Raw genomic sequence first — 18,671 nt, 5'->3', positions numbered from 1 at the left:
ATAAAATATTTATCAATTTAGAATATTTATATAACAAAGTCCACTAACACCGTGTCCTAACTACACGCGACGCGACGCTGCGACACGCGATAAAAGGTATATTTTCCATGTTAATCAGAGTTTTTATCCTAACCAGACGCGACGGCGACATGCGAAGTTTCTAATTTACACCGTGTCCTAACTACACGCGACGCGACGCCGCGACACGCGATAAAAGGTATCTTTTCCATGTTAATCAGAGTTTTTGTCCTAACCAGACGCGACGGCGACACGCGAAGTTTCTAATTTAGAAACAGTTCCTATTTCTGCGAAGTCGCGGGTGACAGATCCGCCCACACAGAGATCTCATTGAATAAACTGATTGTCATATGAAGAAATTACACTGGTTATGAGTACACATTACTTATTTTTTTGTTAAAAATAGGTCACTGTGCCACAAGCGATAATGGATAATTTACCTCAGATTTTGAAAGCATATAATATAGCGTTCAAACTGAATTCTATGCAAACATACAACTGTACTTCATAACAAAATTAGTCAATAAGTATATTTTGTTCATGTTTTGATTTTTAATAATGTTATTTCTTGATTTGATTATGTCCTTACCCATTTCCAATGCGAGTGCGGGCCAGCAGTGCGCTTTCACAGAGAGACTCCGCCCACACGCTGTTCTGAATGGCTGTGATTTTTTGATTGACGTGTGCCGTCTCACAGTCGCGTCGCGTCTAGTGTGGACAGACACACTTGCTGTCGCTGGAATTTTATCGCGTCGCGTGTAGTTAGGACACGGTGTTAGAAACGGTTCCTATTTCTGCGACGTCGCGGCTGACAGATCCGCCCACACAGAGATCTCATTGAATAAACTGATTGTCATATAAAGAGATTACACTGGTTATGAGTACACATTATTTATTTTTAGTTAAAAATAGGTCACTGCGCCACAAGCGATAATGGATAATTTACCTCAGATTTTGAAAGCATATAATATAGCGTTCAAACTGAATTCTATGCAAACATACAACTGTACTTCATAACAAAATTAGGCAATGAGTATATTTTGTTAATGTTTGATTTTTAATAATGTTATTTCTTGATTTGATTATGTCCTTACCCATTTCCAATGCGAGTGCGGGCCAGCAGTGCGCTTTCACAGAGAGACTCCGCCCACACGCTGTTCTGAATGGCTGTGGTTTTTTGATTGACGTGTGGCGTCTCACAGTCGCGCCGCGTCTAGTGTGGACAGACACACTTGCTGTCGCTGGAATTTTATCGCATGTAGTTACACCGTGTCCTAACTACACGCGACGCGATAAAATTCCAGCGACAGCAAGTGTGTCTGTCCACACTAGACGCGACGCGACTGTGAGACGGCACACGTCAATCAAAAAATCACAGCCATTCAGAACAGCGTGTGGGCGGAGTCTCTCTGTAAAAGCGCACTGCTGGCCCGCACTCGCATTGGAAATGGGTAAGGACATAATCAAATCAAGAAATAACATTATTAAAAATCAAAACATTAACAAAATATACTTATTGACTAATTTTGTTATGAAGTACAGTTGTATGTTTGCATAGAATTCAGTTTGAACGCTATATTATATGCTTTCAAAATCTGAGGTAAATTATCCATTATCGCTTGTGGCACAGTGACCTATTTTTAACTAAAAATAAATAATGTGTACTCATAACACCGTGTCCTAACTACACGCGACGCGACGCCGCGACACGCGATAAAAGGTATCTTTTCCATGTTAATCAGAGTTTTTGTCCTAACCAGACGCGACGGCGACACGCGAAGTTTCTAATTTAGAAACGGTTCCTATTTCTGCGATGTCGCGGCTGACAGATCAGCCAGAATCTGATTACCCTATGAACAAGATCGAATAAACTGATTGTCATATTAAGAAATTACACTGGTTATGAGTAGCTACACATTATTTATTTTTAGTAAAAAATAGGTCACTGTGCCACAAGTGATAATGGATAATTTACCTCAGATTTTGAAAGCATATAATATAGCGTTCAAACTGAATTCTATGCAAACATACAACTGTACTTCATAACAAAATTAGTCAATGAGTATATTTTGTTAATGTTTTGATTTTTAATAATGTTATTTCTTGATTTGATTATGTCCTTACCCATTTCCAATGCGAGTGCGGGCCAGCAGAGCGCTTTCACAGAGAGACTCTGCCCACACGCTGTTCTGAATGGCTGTGATTTTTTGATTGACGTGTGGCGTCTCACAGTCGCGTCGCGTCTAGTGTGGACAGACACACTTGCTGTCGCTGGAATTTTATCGCATCGCGTGTAGTTAGGACACGGTGTAACCAGTGTAATTTCTTCATATGACAATCAGTTTATTCAATGAGATCTCTGTGTGGGCGGATCTGTCAGCCGCGACGTCGCAGAAATAGGAACCGTTTCTAAATTAGAAACTTCGCGTGTCGTCGTCGCGTCTGGTTAGGACAAAAACTCTGATTAACATGGAAAAGATACCTTTTATCGCGTGTCGCGGCGTCGCGTCGCGTGTAGTTAGGACACGGTGTTAGGACATGGTGTAAGGTTCTATTCTAATCTTCTCTCTCTATATACACAGAGTCCTGAAAAAAGGTTTCACAGTTTTAACATATTAAGCTGTACATCTGGTTTCAACATTGAAAATGTTTCTTGAGCATCAAATCATCATATTAGAATGATTTCTGAAGGATCATGTGACACTGAAGACTGTGTAATGATTCTGAAAATTCATCTTTACCGAATACATGACATGTTCAGTATATTAAAATAGAAAACAGTTACTGTATTAAAAATGTTAATATTTCACAATATTGCTGTTTTTACTGTATTTTTTGATCAAATAAATGAAGAGACATCTTTTAAAAACAATAAAAACTCTCTAGGACACAGACTTTTAAATGGTATCAGGAGCTGCACGTTTATATAATAAACTTCATATTCACGTTTGTTTCCAAGCTAAATCTGTGGTCTTTAACCTTTTAAAGTGTGTCTCATTTGGAGGTCTCTCTTCTCGCTGTCCTCACCGCGGCCTTGCTGCGAGATGCTCACCCGCTGCCGTGTACACAGTCTAAACTTTCACGCAGCACTGGTCTTGGGCTAATGAATGTAATATGTCTTGCATTAATAATGCACCTCTGAGTTATTTTCAGCTGCTTGGGGTTAATTATCTGCTTGTTAAAGTTGCATAAGAGTTTGATTAAGCACAATAACAGATAAATAATCTTTCCCTCTCTCCATCCCCTCTCATTACTGATGTCACACGCTTGGCTTATTGCTAGCTGAGCTTTCAGTTAACGTGTGTGTGTGTGTGTGTGTGTGTGTGTGTGTGTCATATAATTACATTCACATTCAGTATACTTGGTCTTATTGTTTAGTCCAGTGTGATTGTACTGTACCCTGCAAGTCACTTTTTACATGATATTTTTTGGCTGTGGGTTTGATACACAATCCAACCTATTCTTCCAAATGCTAATCTGAACAAATAATAACCTAATTATATGTTTCATAATTAATGTCTTTTTTACTGCTATTTCTGGAACTGTTGTTTATTTGAAAGTCGAATAATCATTGTTTTTCATAACTATTGAACGTTTTGAACAATTGGTGGCTAATTCGTAGCATCTCATCTCAATGTTTTCATATGATCTTCTGATGCCCCACTGACGGTTAGGTTTAGGGGTGTACTTTTATGCTTAGTTTTTTTCTAAAATATGGTGTTTCTGAACAAATCACATCGTATAAATTCATACAAAATCGTGAGATTCAGTTGCTATTTATTTTTGGTGGTCCCCGGTTTATGGCATTCACCATCCGTCAATATTTTAAAACCAATGTTAAAATCAGCCATAATGAGTTTAATTATACTATGGAGGATATTATGATATGTTGTAAAATTATGGAAAGGTGAAGTTTGAGTGACTTTTAGTTTGAACTTAAATTTAAAAGTAGGTTTTCACACTTTATGGGCCCTATTTTAATGATCTAAGCGCATGGTCTGAAGCGCATGGCACAAGTGCAGGACGTGTCCGAATCCACTTTTGCTAGTTTAACGACGGGATAAATGGTTGGCACACCCATCGCATGGTCTAAAAGGGTTGTCTCTATTCTCTTAATGAGTAATGGGTGTGTTTTGGGCTTTACGTGCAATAAACAAATCAGAGTCTCATCTCCCATTCCCTTTAAAAGCCAGTTGCGCTCGCCATGGCGGATTCGCTATGTACATGGCAGAGTTTGCAAGTGGAAAAACTGAAAGTTTCTCTAGTGAGGAAACGGATCTGCTCGTACGCGAGGTTAAAGCGCGCCAGCAGACCATCTACGGGACGAAGTGTCACGCATTGTTGACCCGCCTATAGGCGCACATTATTAACACGCTCTTAAAATAGCAAAAATAAATTGTCTATTTCAGTTCCTCAAAATAGCAACACGCCATCAATGCGCCTGAACAGAACCTCGTTTTCAGACCAGCAGCCCATGGGTGCACAAATAGGCGCAAATGCATTTGCTATTTAAACAAGGTGGCGCAGGACGTGAAAATGATAACCGCGTCAGGCTGAAACTTGCAAAAAACACTAGCAATGAACACCTGGTGTATGATAGGGCCCTATATGTTGCTTGCAAGAACATTTATTTGGTCAGAACACATTTTGGGGGAGAAAGCATCTACCATCTCCCTTTTAATGGACACAAATGAACATGCTTTATATGCTCTTGTGCAGCAATCTGGTTTTAATGTCTGTAATCTCAGTTTACACTGAACTTAAGCCTTCACTGATATGTTGTAGTATCACACGTCCACGTGACCTGCACACCGACTCTCCTGGTAGCTGTCGAACACTTTATCTTCTAACAGGTTTAATCCCACTTTAATACGGACTGAGTCATGATAAAATAACTCTTATAGAGAGAAATCCTTTTAGCCAAAGGCAGTCCTTTGTAGCAGGTGGGCTAAGCATTTAGGAAGGATCTCAGAAACCATTCTAATCCTCCGATGACTCTGAAATCTCACCTTCATCTGCCTTCACTGCGGGGCGGGTCGCTGAGGTGGGCGTCTTGTGCATCACATCCTGCAGTCCTGTTTGCATGCAACTATAGTTTATAGCATATTTGCACAGTAATGTACAGTGGATGTTCTCTTTACTCATTTCACAAATCCATGGGCGGACGACACAGATTTAGTGGCACAGATTATATATAAACAAACAAAAGTATAGCAGTGAGGGAAAAAAATTACATAAAAGATCAAGTGAGTGAATAAATAAATGCATATATTATTAATATTTTTTATGATATACTATATTTTTATTTTTTATTTTACTATATTTATTCCATATAAACAAAATACAGTAAGATCAAACCATAAAGAAAAAGAAAAAGAAATTCAATTAAAAACATGAAATAAAGGTATATTTCTTATTTATTACTTAAGGTCCATGCTTGTCCACATTAATACTGCTATTATTACAGCTATACACTGAAAATAAATTATTTTATTGGTCTTCAATTATTATAATGAGATCATTCTAATTATGTCCGAATTCTCCATTATTCTAGCCTGGAATATTGCAAAATATTGTTTTGCAATATATCGGAGTTTACCCACCGTAAAATACTAGAATGCCACTAAATTCCAGTTTGGCAAAATCTAAAAAAAAATGTTTTTACAGTTACACTTTATTTTAAGGTGACACAGTTGCATTGCACATACTGAGATAAGTACTGAGTAATATTAAATAACTACGTGTACTTACTACATTTACGGTTAGCGTTTGGGTTGCACTTTATTTGTGTACTTCGTGCACTAACAGCATTCTTAGCTAAGAAAGTACTGGATAATATAAGGCAACTACATGGGTTTAGTTTAGGTTCAGGGTTACTACCTAGTTATTACGCAATTATTGCAATCACTATAATAAGTTTATAGTATGTACATGAGGAACAGGACTGTAAAATAATAATATTTGTCTGCCAAAGAGTCCAAAATAAAATGATAATAATTGTTTAGCATACAGCAAACCCTCGTTTGTTTGTATAAAAGTGATTTGAATTCAGGCACTGTTGGACAGCTTGGCTCTTAAATTTGTAAACCAGCCTCTGCTTTGACGGGCTGTAATTATGTGCAGATGCTCGTGGGTGACACAAACTGAACACCCAACAATTACCAATCAGTCTGCTGAATGTGAGAGCTCATGTGGATAATGACAGCAGAGCGGTGAACTGTGATTGGAAGGTGGTCTCTCTCTCTCTCTCTCTCTCTCTCTCTCTCTCTCTCTCTCTCTCTCTCTCTCTCTCTCTCTCTCTCTCTCTCTCTCTCTCTCTCTCTCTCTCTCTCTCTCTCTCTCTTCATGTAGCTGCCAGTTTCCTTTATGCTTCAGAACTTCACTTAGAATTTGCTCCTTTTTATCTCTTTCTCTGTGTCCTCGGTATAATTTAGAACAATTTGGCTTATTGAACCTTTTCAAGTACAACTTTCAAAATTATTTGGAAAAAGTATTCTCACATTAACACACCGTGATCCCCGTGTTGGAAGTAATGCATTTACAAGTAATCCAAGTTGTGTAATCAGATTACTTTTTTTCATGTAAATATTAAAGTAACACATAATTTTTAAAGAGTAACTTTTTCAAATAAGTTACACACTTTGTTTTCCCATTTATTGACTGACAGCTCTTCTGTGCTGAGAGAAATCGTGCGTGCAAAGGCGTTGTGTGCGCTGTGTGTAAACATGATGGTTATTATGGTTCTAAACTTAATGTGAACATGCATTTACTCATCTCACTTGAACAAAAACAGATTCAGTATTCCTCTAAATTAATAAAAACTGAAATGCAAACTCAGAATATTACACAAACCTGCAATAATTAAATGTTAAATAATACAATCATACTTCATGTATTTAATCTCACTTTATTAACCAATGTCTTTGCTGATCCAGTTTAATCATACTAATAAGCAAGAATGATTTCTATAAACCATTTTATCTTGTTGTTTTGTTGTTTATTGCTGAAGTAAGAGTGTTGAAATGTTTGTCCTATTCTTCTTCAATCCAGAATGGCAGAACAGTCGAAAGCAGCTCTACTGTACAGGGGTGAATTTACATTTCCTTCAGCCTGAGGCTTATTCATTTCACTTTTGGTACATTTGCCAAAAACAGAACTTTTTTGTTATTAAAAAACAAAAAAACAAACAAGCTAGCCCAGTCCAAATGAGAAAAAGTAACATAACGCATTACTTTCCATAAAAAGTAACTAAGTAACACAAAGTCACTTTTTAAGGGAGTAACGCAATATTGTAACGCATTACTTTTAAAAGTAACTTTCCACAACACTGCCCTCAATGCAATGTCCTAGACTTGAGCTTTCATTCCCAGTGTGACGTTCTTTACTAGTTATTTGATTAGACTGCCAAAAGTTACGATATTTACGCACAAAATTAGATTAAAACGTAGGAGTACTGCAGTATTTACATTTTTATTGGACGCTACTCACTGAAATTTAATGCATTAGAACAAAAATGTTGGAAACTATTTGAAACATTTTTGTTTACTGCATACTGTGTCATATTTTGTTTTATTAAATAGTAGGCACACACCTGTACATTTATATACTGTGCATTATTGAGTATGCTGAAATTAAAATTAAAATATACTGTTTCTGCAGTATATATACTGTGGTAACATTTTACTACCACAAGTTACCATATTTGTAAATGGCAGGGTAAAGCGACACAACTGATAGGTCACATGACAATCTCAACATTGTGGATGCTAATGTAAATACATTAAATGTAGTACATACTTTTGTGGACGCATTGACATCTTTTGCCATTCGTGTTGCATAATATTTGAGAATTTGAAATATTGCAAATGATTGTATACAGTGTGCACTATGCATGTCCTTGTCATTTCGTCTCTTTCATTTCAGTGTCATCACTTTGTGTGCATGTATTTATGAAAGTGTGGATATTGAAGTTGAAATGTAATACTTCCTTTGCAGTCTACTTAAATAATGGTGCCTACTATCAAGATGATGGTACAAAGCAGGACTTACATTATCCTGACCTCAAACACTTGAAATGAAGAGCAGGGAAACGATAAAACGCATCCGTCAGAGAAATACGTAGCCCGGCTCCTGGATGATTATAAGCCATTTGAGGACAGGCGTAATCCTATTGTGCTACAGATAATCACAGATTTATATGGAGCAATCAGGTGTGAGGTTATGTGCTGTATTGTGTATTTCTGGAGATCATAATCCCTGATTGAACAGTCTTTGATGTGTCCGCGGAAAATGAAGCCATGTGCGCCTGTATGGAGGAGGGTAATCCTTCTGCGGGAGTAAACCAAGAGCAAACCATTTATGATTAATACTGGAAGCCAGAAGTGTGTGTGTGTGTGTGTGTGTGTGTGTGTGTGTGTGTGTGTGTGTGTGTGTGTGTGTGTGTGTGTGTGTGTGTGTGTGTGTGTGTGTGTGTGTGTGTGTGTGTGTGTGTGTGTGTGTGTGTGTGAGAGAGAGAGAGATTCCATCATGTCATACACCCCTCAAATTCCCCTCAATATCAGGGTTTGCATCAGGTGAGGGGTATAACCACGTTGTAGTGGAGATAGAAGGATGATGGATATCTCCTCTCAGCAAAGATGTGTGTGTGTTACTGCAATATATTGGTTTAATATGTTTAATTAATTCATTTTTGTCTTCAAAATACGGAACAAACTTCTCTAAAGCTTAAAAAATTCACAGCATAACCAATTTTAATCAGTAATACTTTTGAAACAAGTAATTCCAGTCTCATTTCCTGTTACTATGTAACAATGTAACACATTTGGGTTACACTATTTTACGGTGTCTTTGTTACACTGTAATTATACATTTAAGTACTGGTTAATATTAAGTAACTACATTACTATAGAGGGTTTATGGTTTGGTTTAGGGTTTATTTGCGTGTAATTATGCATAGTTTAGTTATTACTGTAACTGCATGTAATATAAGACCGAAGAGTGTAAAGACCAACGACTCTACCTGTGCGACTCCACCGAGCAAGGACACCGACAAGGCACTTGAGTATTAATTTCTATCTCTGTTATATCTTTTATTGTCATTTCGTTTTCTACTCACCAAAGCTAGGGAAAGTATTTAAGCTACCAACCTAGAGCACTTATCAGAAGAAGCTATATTGCTATATAAGCTATTCAACTGATCTTTCTGTTTGTGAGCTCTTACACCATGTGTTTTACAATCCCTACTATTACTAACATTCGTAAATCCTATGTCACACGTCGGAGGCGGCGCAATCCTAACAACCTGCGTACCCTTCCCTTGTCTTCTAGTACTATCTTCTCTTTTCCTATTGGTCTCTGGAATTGTCAGTCTGCAGTTAACAAAGCTGATTTCATTACATCTATTTCTAGTCATTCAGGTCTCAGCCTTCTGGCCCTGACTGAGACCTGGATCAGACCAGAGGACACAGCCACACCAGCTGCGCTCTCCACTAACTTCACTTTCTCACACACCCCTCGTCTGACTGGAAGGGGTGGAGGTACCGGTCTGCTCATCTCAAACGATTGGAAATTTACTAATTTACCACCTCCGTGTAACAACAACTCATTTGAATCACATTCTATTACCATCACTAGTCCTATTAAAATCCATTGTGTAGTTGTCTATCGTCCCCCAGGTCAGCTTGGCAGTTTCTTAGAGGAGCTAGATGTGCTACTCTCTTCCTTCCCTGAGGATGGCACTCCTCTCATAGTTCTTGGAGACTTCAACATCCACCTGGAAAAACCTCAAGCTACTGATTTCCACACTCTGCTTGCCTCATTCGACCTCAAACGAGTATCGACTGCGGCTACTCACAAATCAGGTAACAAATTGGACCTTATTTACACACGCTACTGCTCCACTGACCATACTCTTGTCACTCCACTGCACACCTCAGATCACTTCCTCCTCACTCTCAACCTCAACCTGCCCCAGAATACAACATGCACTCCTCCACAGGTCACCTTTCGGCGTAACCTACGCTCACTCTCACCCTCTCGCCTATCCTCTTTGGTCTCATCCACACTTCCTCCACCAGACCAGCTCTCAGCACTAGATACTAACAGTGCCACTGATACTCTATTCTCCACTTTAACATCCTGCTTGGACAACTTCTGCCCGCTTTCCTCCAGGCCAGCCCGCCCCACTCCCTCTGCCCCCTGGTTATCTGATGTTCTCCGTGAACATCGTGCTAAACTCAGGGGTGCAGAGAGGAAGTGGCGCAAATCCAAAGATCATTCTGACCTTGATCTTTATCAATCCCTCCTCTCTTCCTTCTCAGCTAACATATCTACTGCTAAAATTACTTACTATCACAACAAAATTAACAATTCTTCTGACTCTCGCATGCTTTTCAAAACCTTCTCCTCCCTTCTTAACCCTCCTCCTCCTCCTCCTTCATCTACCCAAACAGCTGATGATTTTGCCTCATTCTTCATAAACAAAACTACCACCATCAGCGGCCAATTTACCAATCCACAAACTAACACACACATTTTACCAGCTAACACACACATTCTACCTTCCTTCTCCTTGCTTTCAGAGACAGAAGTCTCCAAACTCCTTCTTTCCAATCGCCCTACTACCTGTCCGCTTGATCCCATTCCCACTAACCTACTTCAAGCTATTTCTTCCTCGGTTATACCCACACTCACACACATCATAAACACATCTCTTCACACTGGTACATTTCCCACAGCATTCAAGCAGGCTCGGGTAACCCCACTGCTTAAGAAACCCACTCTAAATCCAGCACATCTAGAGAATTACAGACCGGTATCTCTTCTTCCTTTCGTCGCAAAAACACTTGAACGAGTTGTTTTCAACCAGATCTCCTCCTTTCTTACGCAGAACAACCTCTTGGACAGCAATCAGTCTGGCTTCAAAAGCGGACACTCAACTGAGACTGCTCTGCTCTCAGTAATTGAAGCTCTGAGATTGGCAAGAGCTGCTTCCAAGTCCTCAGTTCTCATCCTGCTGGATCTGTCTGCTGCCTTTGACACAGTTAACCACCAGATCCTCCTGTCAATCCTAAAGATGAAGGGAATCTCGGGAACTGCACTCCAGTGGTTCAAGTCTTATCTCTCGGGTAGGTCCTTTAGGGTGTCGTGGAGGGGTGAGGTGTCTAAGTCCCAACATCTAGCTACTGGTGTGCCTCAGGGCTCAGTGCTTGGACCACTTCTCTTCTCCATCTACATGACATCACTAGGATCTGTGATTCAGAAACATGGCTTTTCCTACCACTGCTACGCTGATGACACACAACTCTACCTCTCATTCCAGCCTGATGATCCGACGGTAGCCGCTCGCATCTCAGCCTGCCTGACAGACATTTCTGGCTGGATGAAGGACCACCACCTTCAACTAAACCTTGCGAAGACAGAGCTACTCGTAATCCTGGCTAACCCAGCACTTCATCACAACTTCACCATTCAGCTAGGCTCGTCATCCATAACTCCATCAAGATCAGCCAGGAACCTTGGAGTTGTAATTGACGACCAATTGAATTTCACAGATCACATTGCTAGCACTGCCCGGTCATGCAGATTTGCCTTGTACAACATCAGAAGGATCAGGCCCTTCCTATCAGAGCATGCTACACAACTGCTTGTTCAGGCGCTTGTTCTATCCAGACTGGACTATTGTAATGCTCTCCTGGCTGGTCTCCCAGCTTGCACTGTCAAACCTCTGCAACTGATCCAGAATGCTGCAGCTAGAGTGGTCTTCAACGAGCCGAAGAGAGCACACGTCACTCCTCTCCTAACAAAATTGCACTGGTTGCCGATTGCCGCTCGCATCAAATTCAAGTCACTGACGTTTGCCTACAGAACAACCACTGGCACTGCTCCCTCATACCTGAACTCATTACTTCAGACTTATGTGCCATCCAGAAACTTGCGCTCTGCAAGTGAGCGCCGTCTTGTGGTGCCATCTCAAAGAGGCACAAAATCTCTTTCCCGGACCTTTACCATGACTGTTCCCTACTGGTGGAATGATCTGCCTAACTCAGCCAGAGCCGCTGAGTCCGTACCCATTTTTAAGAAAATGCTGAAGACATATCTTTTTCGGCAGCATTTAATCCAGTAATACTAACACACTCTTCTCTATTCTAACAAAAAAAAAAAAAAAAAAATACTGTACGTTGGATTGTACTGTGAAGGGTCATAGCACTTACATACTGTTGGTCTACTGCTAGTTTAATTGCTTCTATTGTTTCTCATTTGTAAGTCGCTTTGGATAAAAGCGTCTGCTAAATGAATAAATGTAAATGTAAATGTAATATATGTAACAATGACTGTAAAATAAAGTGTTACCCAAATTTGCATAATTCCAGCCTATGCTCTTCATTGGCTGCCCACGAATAATGTTATAGACATATAATAGACATTTTGTTATAAAAAACAAACGGATGGAAGCGTCGATAAGAGCATGGTTGTGTGCAAGCTGTGCAACAAGGAATTCGGAACGGCTATTGCTACACTTAATGGCAAAAATAGCACTGGTCTGCTGGACTTGGTTGAACAAAAATAAACAATATTTTGTTGCTTAAGCTTATGTATTCAGTCATTATTCAATGGTATACTAAAAATCCATGTGAAAAAACTTACTTCTCACTGTTCTCAGGTCAAATATTTATATGCAATTAAAATTCGATTAATTTCGATTAATTAATTACAAAGCCTCTAATTAATTAGATTATTTTTTTTAATCGAGTCCCGGCCCTACTATTTATACTAAAAGCCAAAAAACTTCTATTTTGATTTCATGGGGACTTTAAAGTCTATTGACAGCATATGTGGCACACTGTTGAATACCACAGACAATCACTTCAACTCATCTCTCAGTTTGTAAAAAGTAAACAATAAAAATTCACAGAAATCCTGTTACAATGCATGTTATTAGTGTAATATGCTTCACATTTGTCCATTGACATTATTTTTACAAACTGAAAGATGAGTTTATATTATTATTTGAGCGTGCTGCAAACTAAAACAATCATGACCACGTTATATATGGAGAATGGCATTTCTTTCTATTGACAGAGCATTTCTGTATTGCTTTAGTCTTTAGTCAGTCATGGAACTCCTCTGTTCATTCTTAATCACATGCAGCGTATTTTAGATGAATTACTCATTTTAATATAAATAAGCCTTTTATTCCTCTAGTGAAATTTCTATTCAAAAGCCTGAATATGTATGACCACTTATCAATGCAGAAATAAAGTTTTAGACATTTTAAATCAGGAAAGAGAGACAGAGAAAATGTGCAGTAATCATACATATTTCTCTATCATGAATCTCATTAGTGGGGATCTGTGCCCTTTGACCCTTACAGGCTCTGTTCCAAAACCTATGTGGTGGCTAAATAGGCAGCATTTTTGTGTTCCTCTTACATAGTCGGTTCTAAACGTCATGATAATTACTTTTAAGATACATTTAATAGGCCATGCATTTTAACGCTTATCAGAGAATCGTATTTGTAACACAGTTCGTTGTAATGGCAAGAAGAACGCGGGAACCGGCGAACGTGATTAAATGACGAAAAATAACCAAACAACAAAACAAAAGTAAAGACAGCAGCCCCACAGGGACAACTGCTGTCACACACAATAAAACAAAACCCAACATAAGTCCAGGCCTGGTCCTCTCTCGATCTTCACTGTCGTCGCTCCTCCTTTTATTCTTTCGCTCCTCCAAGAGAGATACGAGACCGGTGCATCGCTCAGATGACGTTCATTATCAATCACACCACGGCCTGCTCGCCACAGTATTGTCTTCTTTGCTTCCAATCAGTCACTTTTGGTCTTCCATTTCCGTTAGCTACACCATAGCCAGAGAGAGCAGTGAGAGAAGAACGCTGATCATCCAGAGACGTCACCTGTGGAGACTCCTGCACTTCCACCGCAGGAACACAGGATAAATGTCACACAGTGGCCAAATATAAAACCTCTGAAACCAGGTGGTCATTTCCTGATCGGGGAAACAGAGCCAGGCCTGAAATAGTGGAGTAGTCTACTGGGTAAAGACCTGCCATTGTAAGGGTCACAGATTCATTTGCAGTTTGGAACAACCTGTGAAGTGAAGAATACCTTTGAGCCAGACTTGTAATACCATGTTACTCCCAAGGGATCGATGTTTGGCTGGTTAGCATGGTCTAGTCAGCCCCTGCTGGTAGCTACCATAACTACACAATTTTGGGGGGTCAAAAGCATGCTTTGCAAGCAACATACACTATCTTTCATAGGTTTGGGGTTAGAAAGACCCTAAAATGGATGGGTTAAAAACAACCCAATGGCTATCCAGCACTAGGTAAATATTTGACAGAACACACGCAGGGTTTAAATAACCCTTTTGAAATGTATTTAATATATTTGGCTCATAATGGCTTTAGAGGGTCCCTGCAGCCCCTGTGTAACTGCAGTAACTGTAATCGTCAGGACGTTAACTACAGCAACAGTGACACTGACTCGAGTGACAGTGATTGTACTGAAATTTGTGTGATTGTGTCTTTTTATGCTGCACACCGCTGTGAGATATCAGAATAACCGGGATGTATAAGAGCCGTGACAGCTACCACGGAGGGAGGAATAGTTACAGTGATTTTGACAGCGTCTCAACATAATAACAGTACTAAAGATAACTGTGATGACAGTGAGAAGAAGTGTGAAACAAACCAGCTTAACTCAAGAGCACTGGAGCATAGAACATGCAATCAGATATAATTATATATTAAAATCTCTCTCTCTCTCTCTCTCTCTCTCTCTCTCTCTCTCTCTCTCTCTCTCTCTCTCTACCTCTACCTCTACCTCTATCTCTATCTCTATCTCTATCTCTATCTCTATCTCTATCTCTATCTCTATCTCTCTCTTTCTCTTTCTCTTTCTCTTTCTCTTTCTCTTTCTCTGTCCGGCTTTGTTCCCAAGTCTACGTAGGCAGCACTCCAGATGTGAAGTCTGTACCAAATGATATAGGCAATATGATAATGCTGCCTTTTAAGATACCTTCTTTTGGCCAAAGTCTAAAGGCAGCTTGCGTTGTAAAAAGGCAATACCAAGATCTTGTGAGAGAAATGTACACACATTATTCAATACCAGTTGACCGATTAAGTTGTTTAGTTCAGTATATCTTTTTTTTTATGCTTGTGTAATTTTCAGCCGGTATGCTATTTTACAATAAATCTGAATTAGGCTGTCAATTTGACAAATCTGAATTATATGTCTGTCAATCATTTTGCACTAAAAATGCTGGGTTGTTTCAACCCATGTTTGGGTCATGAGCGTGCAGCTAGACGTATACGCACTACGCAGTTGTCCACGTCTGTCGCCATGGTTACTAATGGCAGTACTACGAGCGGAAACCATGGACAACGCGGATATTACGTCATTGTCAGGCGACAAGTGAACAGGTTTGCCGAGACGGCCAATTATTTAAAATTGGAATTTCTCTGAAATAAAAAAATATTTGGGGTGCAAGTGATTTTTGGATGTTTTATTACAAAATTCTTACATATTGTACCATATTGTAACACTAAATTTCATCAATAACACTAGAAAAACAGTGTTATTTTAGTATAATTGAGATACTATTCTAGTTTTTATAAATATTTTGATTATATGTTCTGTTCGGTTAAAGTGTGATTTTGTCATACTATAAGTTTCAGACTTTTTTAATATGTCTGTTTTTATTAATTTAATTTGTAGTTGATTTCCCCAAGTTAAACTAAATAAAAAATGTGAAATGTTTCCTTGGCAACTAGCTGAAATAAAATAAGTATAAGTGTAAGTGTTTGTATAATTTATTTGATTTCAAGTAATAATATATCATTGATGTTATTAATAATATAAACCCTGCTAGAAAACACAACATTTTTGACAAAATAATTATACAAAATTAGTCAAACCTTGTTTATCTAAATATTATATATTTTTTTGTTAAACTATTAAATTAAATGACATGTTTGCTATTGAATCAGTGAGTTATTTATTAACTTTTTGTCCAAATGAACCAATTCGGAATATTCAGTGCTTATATATATATATATATGTATTTTTTATTTTTTGGATACAGGTGCTTATTTGGACAATTCACTGAAAAAAGACAGCTACGCTGTTGAAAAACATAATTAAATTTTATTGACTTACAACAATAAACAGTATAATAATTTTTATATTATTTATAATTATCAGTCATTTGTGATTTTTATTATGCAGCTCCTGACTGTCTGCCGATATTATCATCACTCTTTCAAGTTTTATATTTGTTTAGTGTGTTTTTTAGGTTTTTTTGTTTCAATAACACTCAGACTGAGAATACAAATCTGACAACTAAACCCAAAAGAGGCCTTATAGATTATGTAATATATCAAATGATAACAGATGAAATAAGGGCAATGCACTATGGGAGCACATTTTTGCCTACACATTTAAATGTATCTAAATGCATTTTGTCACTTTGACGTAGCATCTCCCCCCGAGTCTTAATTTCTGGACAGTTTACTAATGAAAGAGAAATATGAGAAGTAGAGTAGAGTATAGAATGAGACGAAAAATAATGGAGGTGCAGTGGAGGGAGAGATGCCATCCTGACATCTTTCTAACCTGCCTTAATGAATATCACTCTAATCAAATTTAAATATACAGAGTGCCAGGGGAGACAGTAATTAGCATACGAATACAATTGTTTTGATAATGAGGTTTGCAAGACGAGCAGGAAAAAAACATTTTGCTAAATGAAATACATGACTGTTGTTCATTTGTTTGTGTAGTTTTGTTTGCATGAGGGTTTGAGGATGATGGAGTCTGTTGTTTGTGTTTGAACTTGTTCTGAGTGCACTGTGACATTTAGCAGAATAACACTCAGACATCATTTGTAACAGAAATCATGTCTTGAATTGCATTTAATTGGTAATACTAAATATAAAACCAGAGCAGAATTTGTAGAATCCGTTTGCACTTTCAATCTTGTCTTGTAAAGAGAAAACTATAGTAATAAGCTAATAGTCAGGGCTGTGAACACACTAATAGTGGTATATCACAGACCTGCATAATGCTGTGTGCTGCCAGGAGCAATTCAAGCTTTTTATTCAAGAGGCAAAATAATCTAATTGATGAACAATTGAGTTGTTAAATTAAAGGCCATAACTGCATTTCCAGTATACAGTAATCAGCCGCAAGTTGTGAAAATGCAAGTTTTGCATTGTTTCTAAATTAATAATGCATATTTCATTTACAGGGTGAAAAATTGTTTTGGTGGCTATACACTTATTCTTTCTTTTTCCCCCCTCTATAAATACCACAAAGAACATGGCATATGTTATCATAATGACTTTTGTTGAGTTTATCCAGTTTACAGCCTTTAACACATTTGACTTTTATCGGTGTGCCCCACAATGTCACTCATAGGCCATTATCAACTGGTTTTGAAGGAGCTGTGATGGAGGGAAACTAAAAAAAAAAAATCAGTTTGTTCCTACGGCTTCAGAAGAGTTGAGATATAGTGCACAGGTTGATTTGTATACTTAATTTGTGATATCTGAAGTTGATTTGCCTGTTCATATGACTGATGTTGTGATCTATGGTGAGAATGTTTTGGTTTGCACTGGTAAGACTGGTCTGTGGTCTGCCTTTTTACTAGCAAGTTGCGTGTTCAAACAAACACACACTCCAGACCTCATAACCACAGTATAATCCCTCCTCATATACAGTATGTGCTTCAGAAGTGAAGTGAGCAATAACAATATGCCGATGACCTGAGAGATCATTAATCCTAACATTAATGACTCCATTATGAATCTGGAGGGTTGAGCACAGAGAACCATCAGCATCATGAAGCATGTTATATTTGCAGAAATAACCTTAATCAATATATATATATATATATATATACCCGATCACACTAAATGTGTCTCTATAGCACGCAGTGTGTTTATCATGCAATTTATACGCGAAAATTAGTTTTTACGTGCATAGGGTATGGGTTGGTTAGGGTAGGTTTAGTAGTGGTGTGGGGTGCGTGTGTATTATACATTTGGTTAGGATTAGTGGTATGGGGTGCGTGTGTGTTACACGCAATGAAGTGCGTATCAAATACACGCGAAAACTGCGTATCCTATGCACGTAAAAACGTATTTTCGTGTATAAATTGCTCAATTAACACACTGCGTGCTATAGAGGCGCATTTTCATGAGATCAGGTTGTGTTCACACATGATAATTAACAAACCAGATTTCAATCTGTCGGTGGCGTGATTGTGAATAAAAAGTAAAAGCAGCCATAGTACAACTATTAATCACAGAACCGTTGCTCCTGCACTTATAAAGTTTAGTTTCTTTATGTGTAGAAAATCCATTAGACCGCAGATTGAATATATAGAATAACTCCAGCTATCTGCTCCTATATCAGTGTGTGAGTATATACATCCGTATGTAAATGTGTGTGTGTCTGAGTTCACAGGAACTTCCAGAACATGATTAATGGAATTCCCATGCAGCTCGACTCCTGCCTGCTGATTTAGGACTATAATAATGCTTCTCTATATTGGAGTGTGGTTTCCAGACCATTAAAATAACACGGCATGGGTCCCTTTAACACAAACACCTCATTTAAAACATATTGCTG

At 38.4% G+C, this 18,671-nt stretch overlaps 2 protein-coding genes across 2 annotated transcripts in view; both read left to right on the top strand.

Moving 5' to 3' along the window:
- Positions 1–18,671, top strand: part of LOC307010712 (uncharacterized protein) — a 113,235-nt gene that overhangs the window by 39,197 nt on the left and 55,367 nt on the right. The gene's annotated exons all lie outside the window — the stretch shown is intronic.
- LOC307010710 (uncharacterized protein) lies at positions 9,160–11,415 on the top strand. Its single transcript, XM_079635631.1, has 2 exons — positions 9,160–11,144; positions 11,339–11,415. Exons 1-2 carry the CDS (start codon positions 9,242–9,244, stop codon positions 11,341–11,343), a joined length of 1,908 nt encoding a protein of 635 aa, XP_079491757.1. The 5' UTR covers positions 9,160–9,241; the 3' UTR covers positions 11,344–11,415.

This window comes from Phoxinus phoxinus, assembly GCF_949152265.1.
Source record: "Phoxinus phoxinus genome assembly, chromosome: 14".
Classification (NCBI taxonomy): Eukaryota; Metazoa; Chordata; class Actinopteri; order Cypriniformes; family Leuciscidae; genus Phoxinus; species Phoxinus phoxinus.
This window is presented reverse-complemented; position numbering and strand designations above follow the sequence as displayed.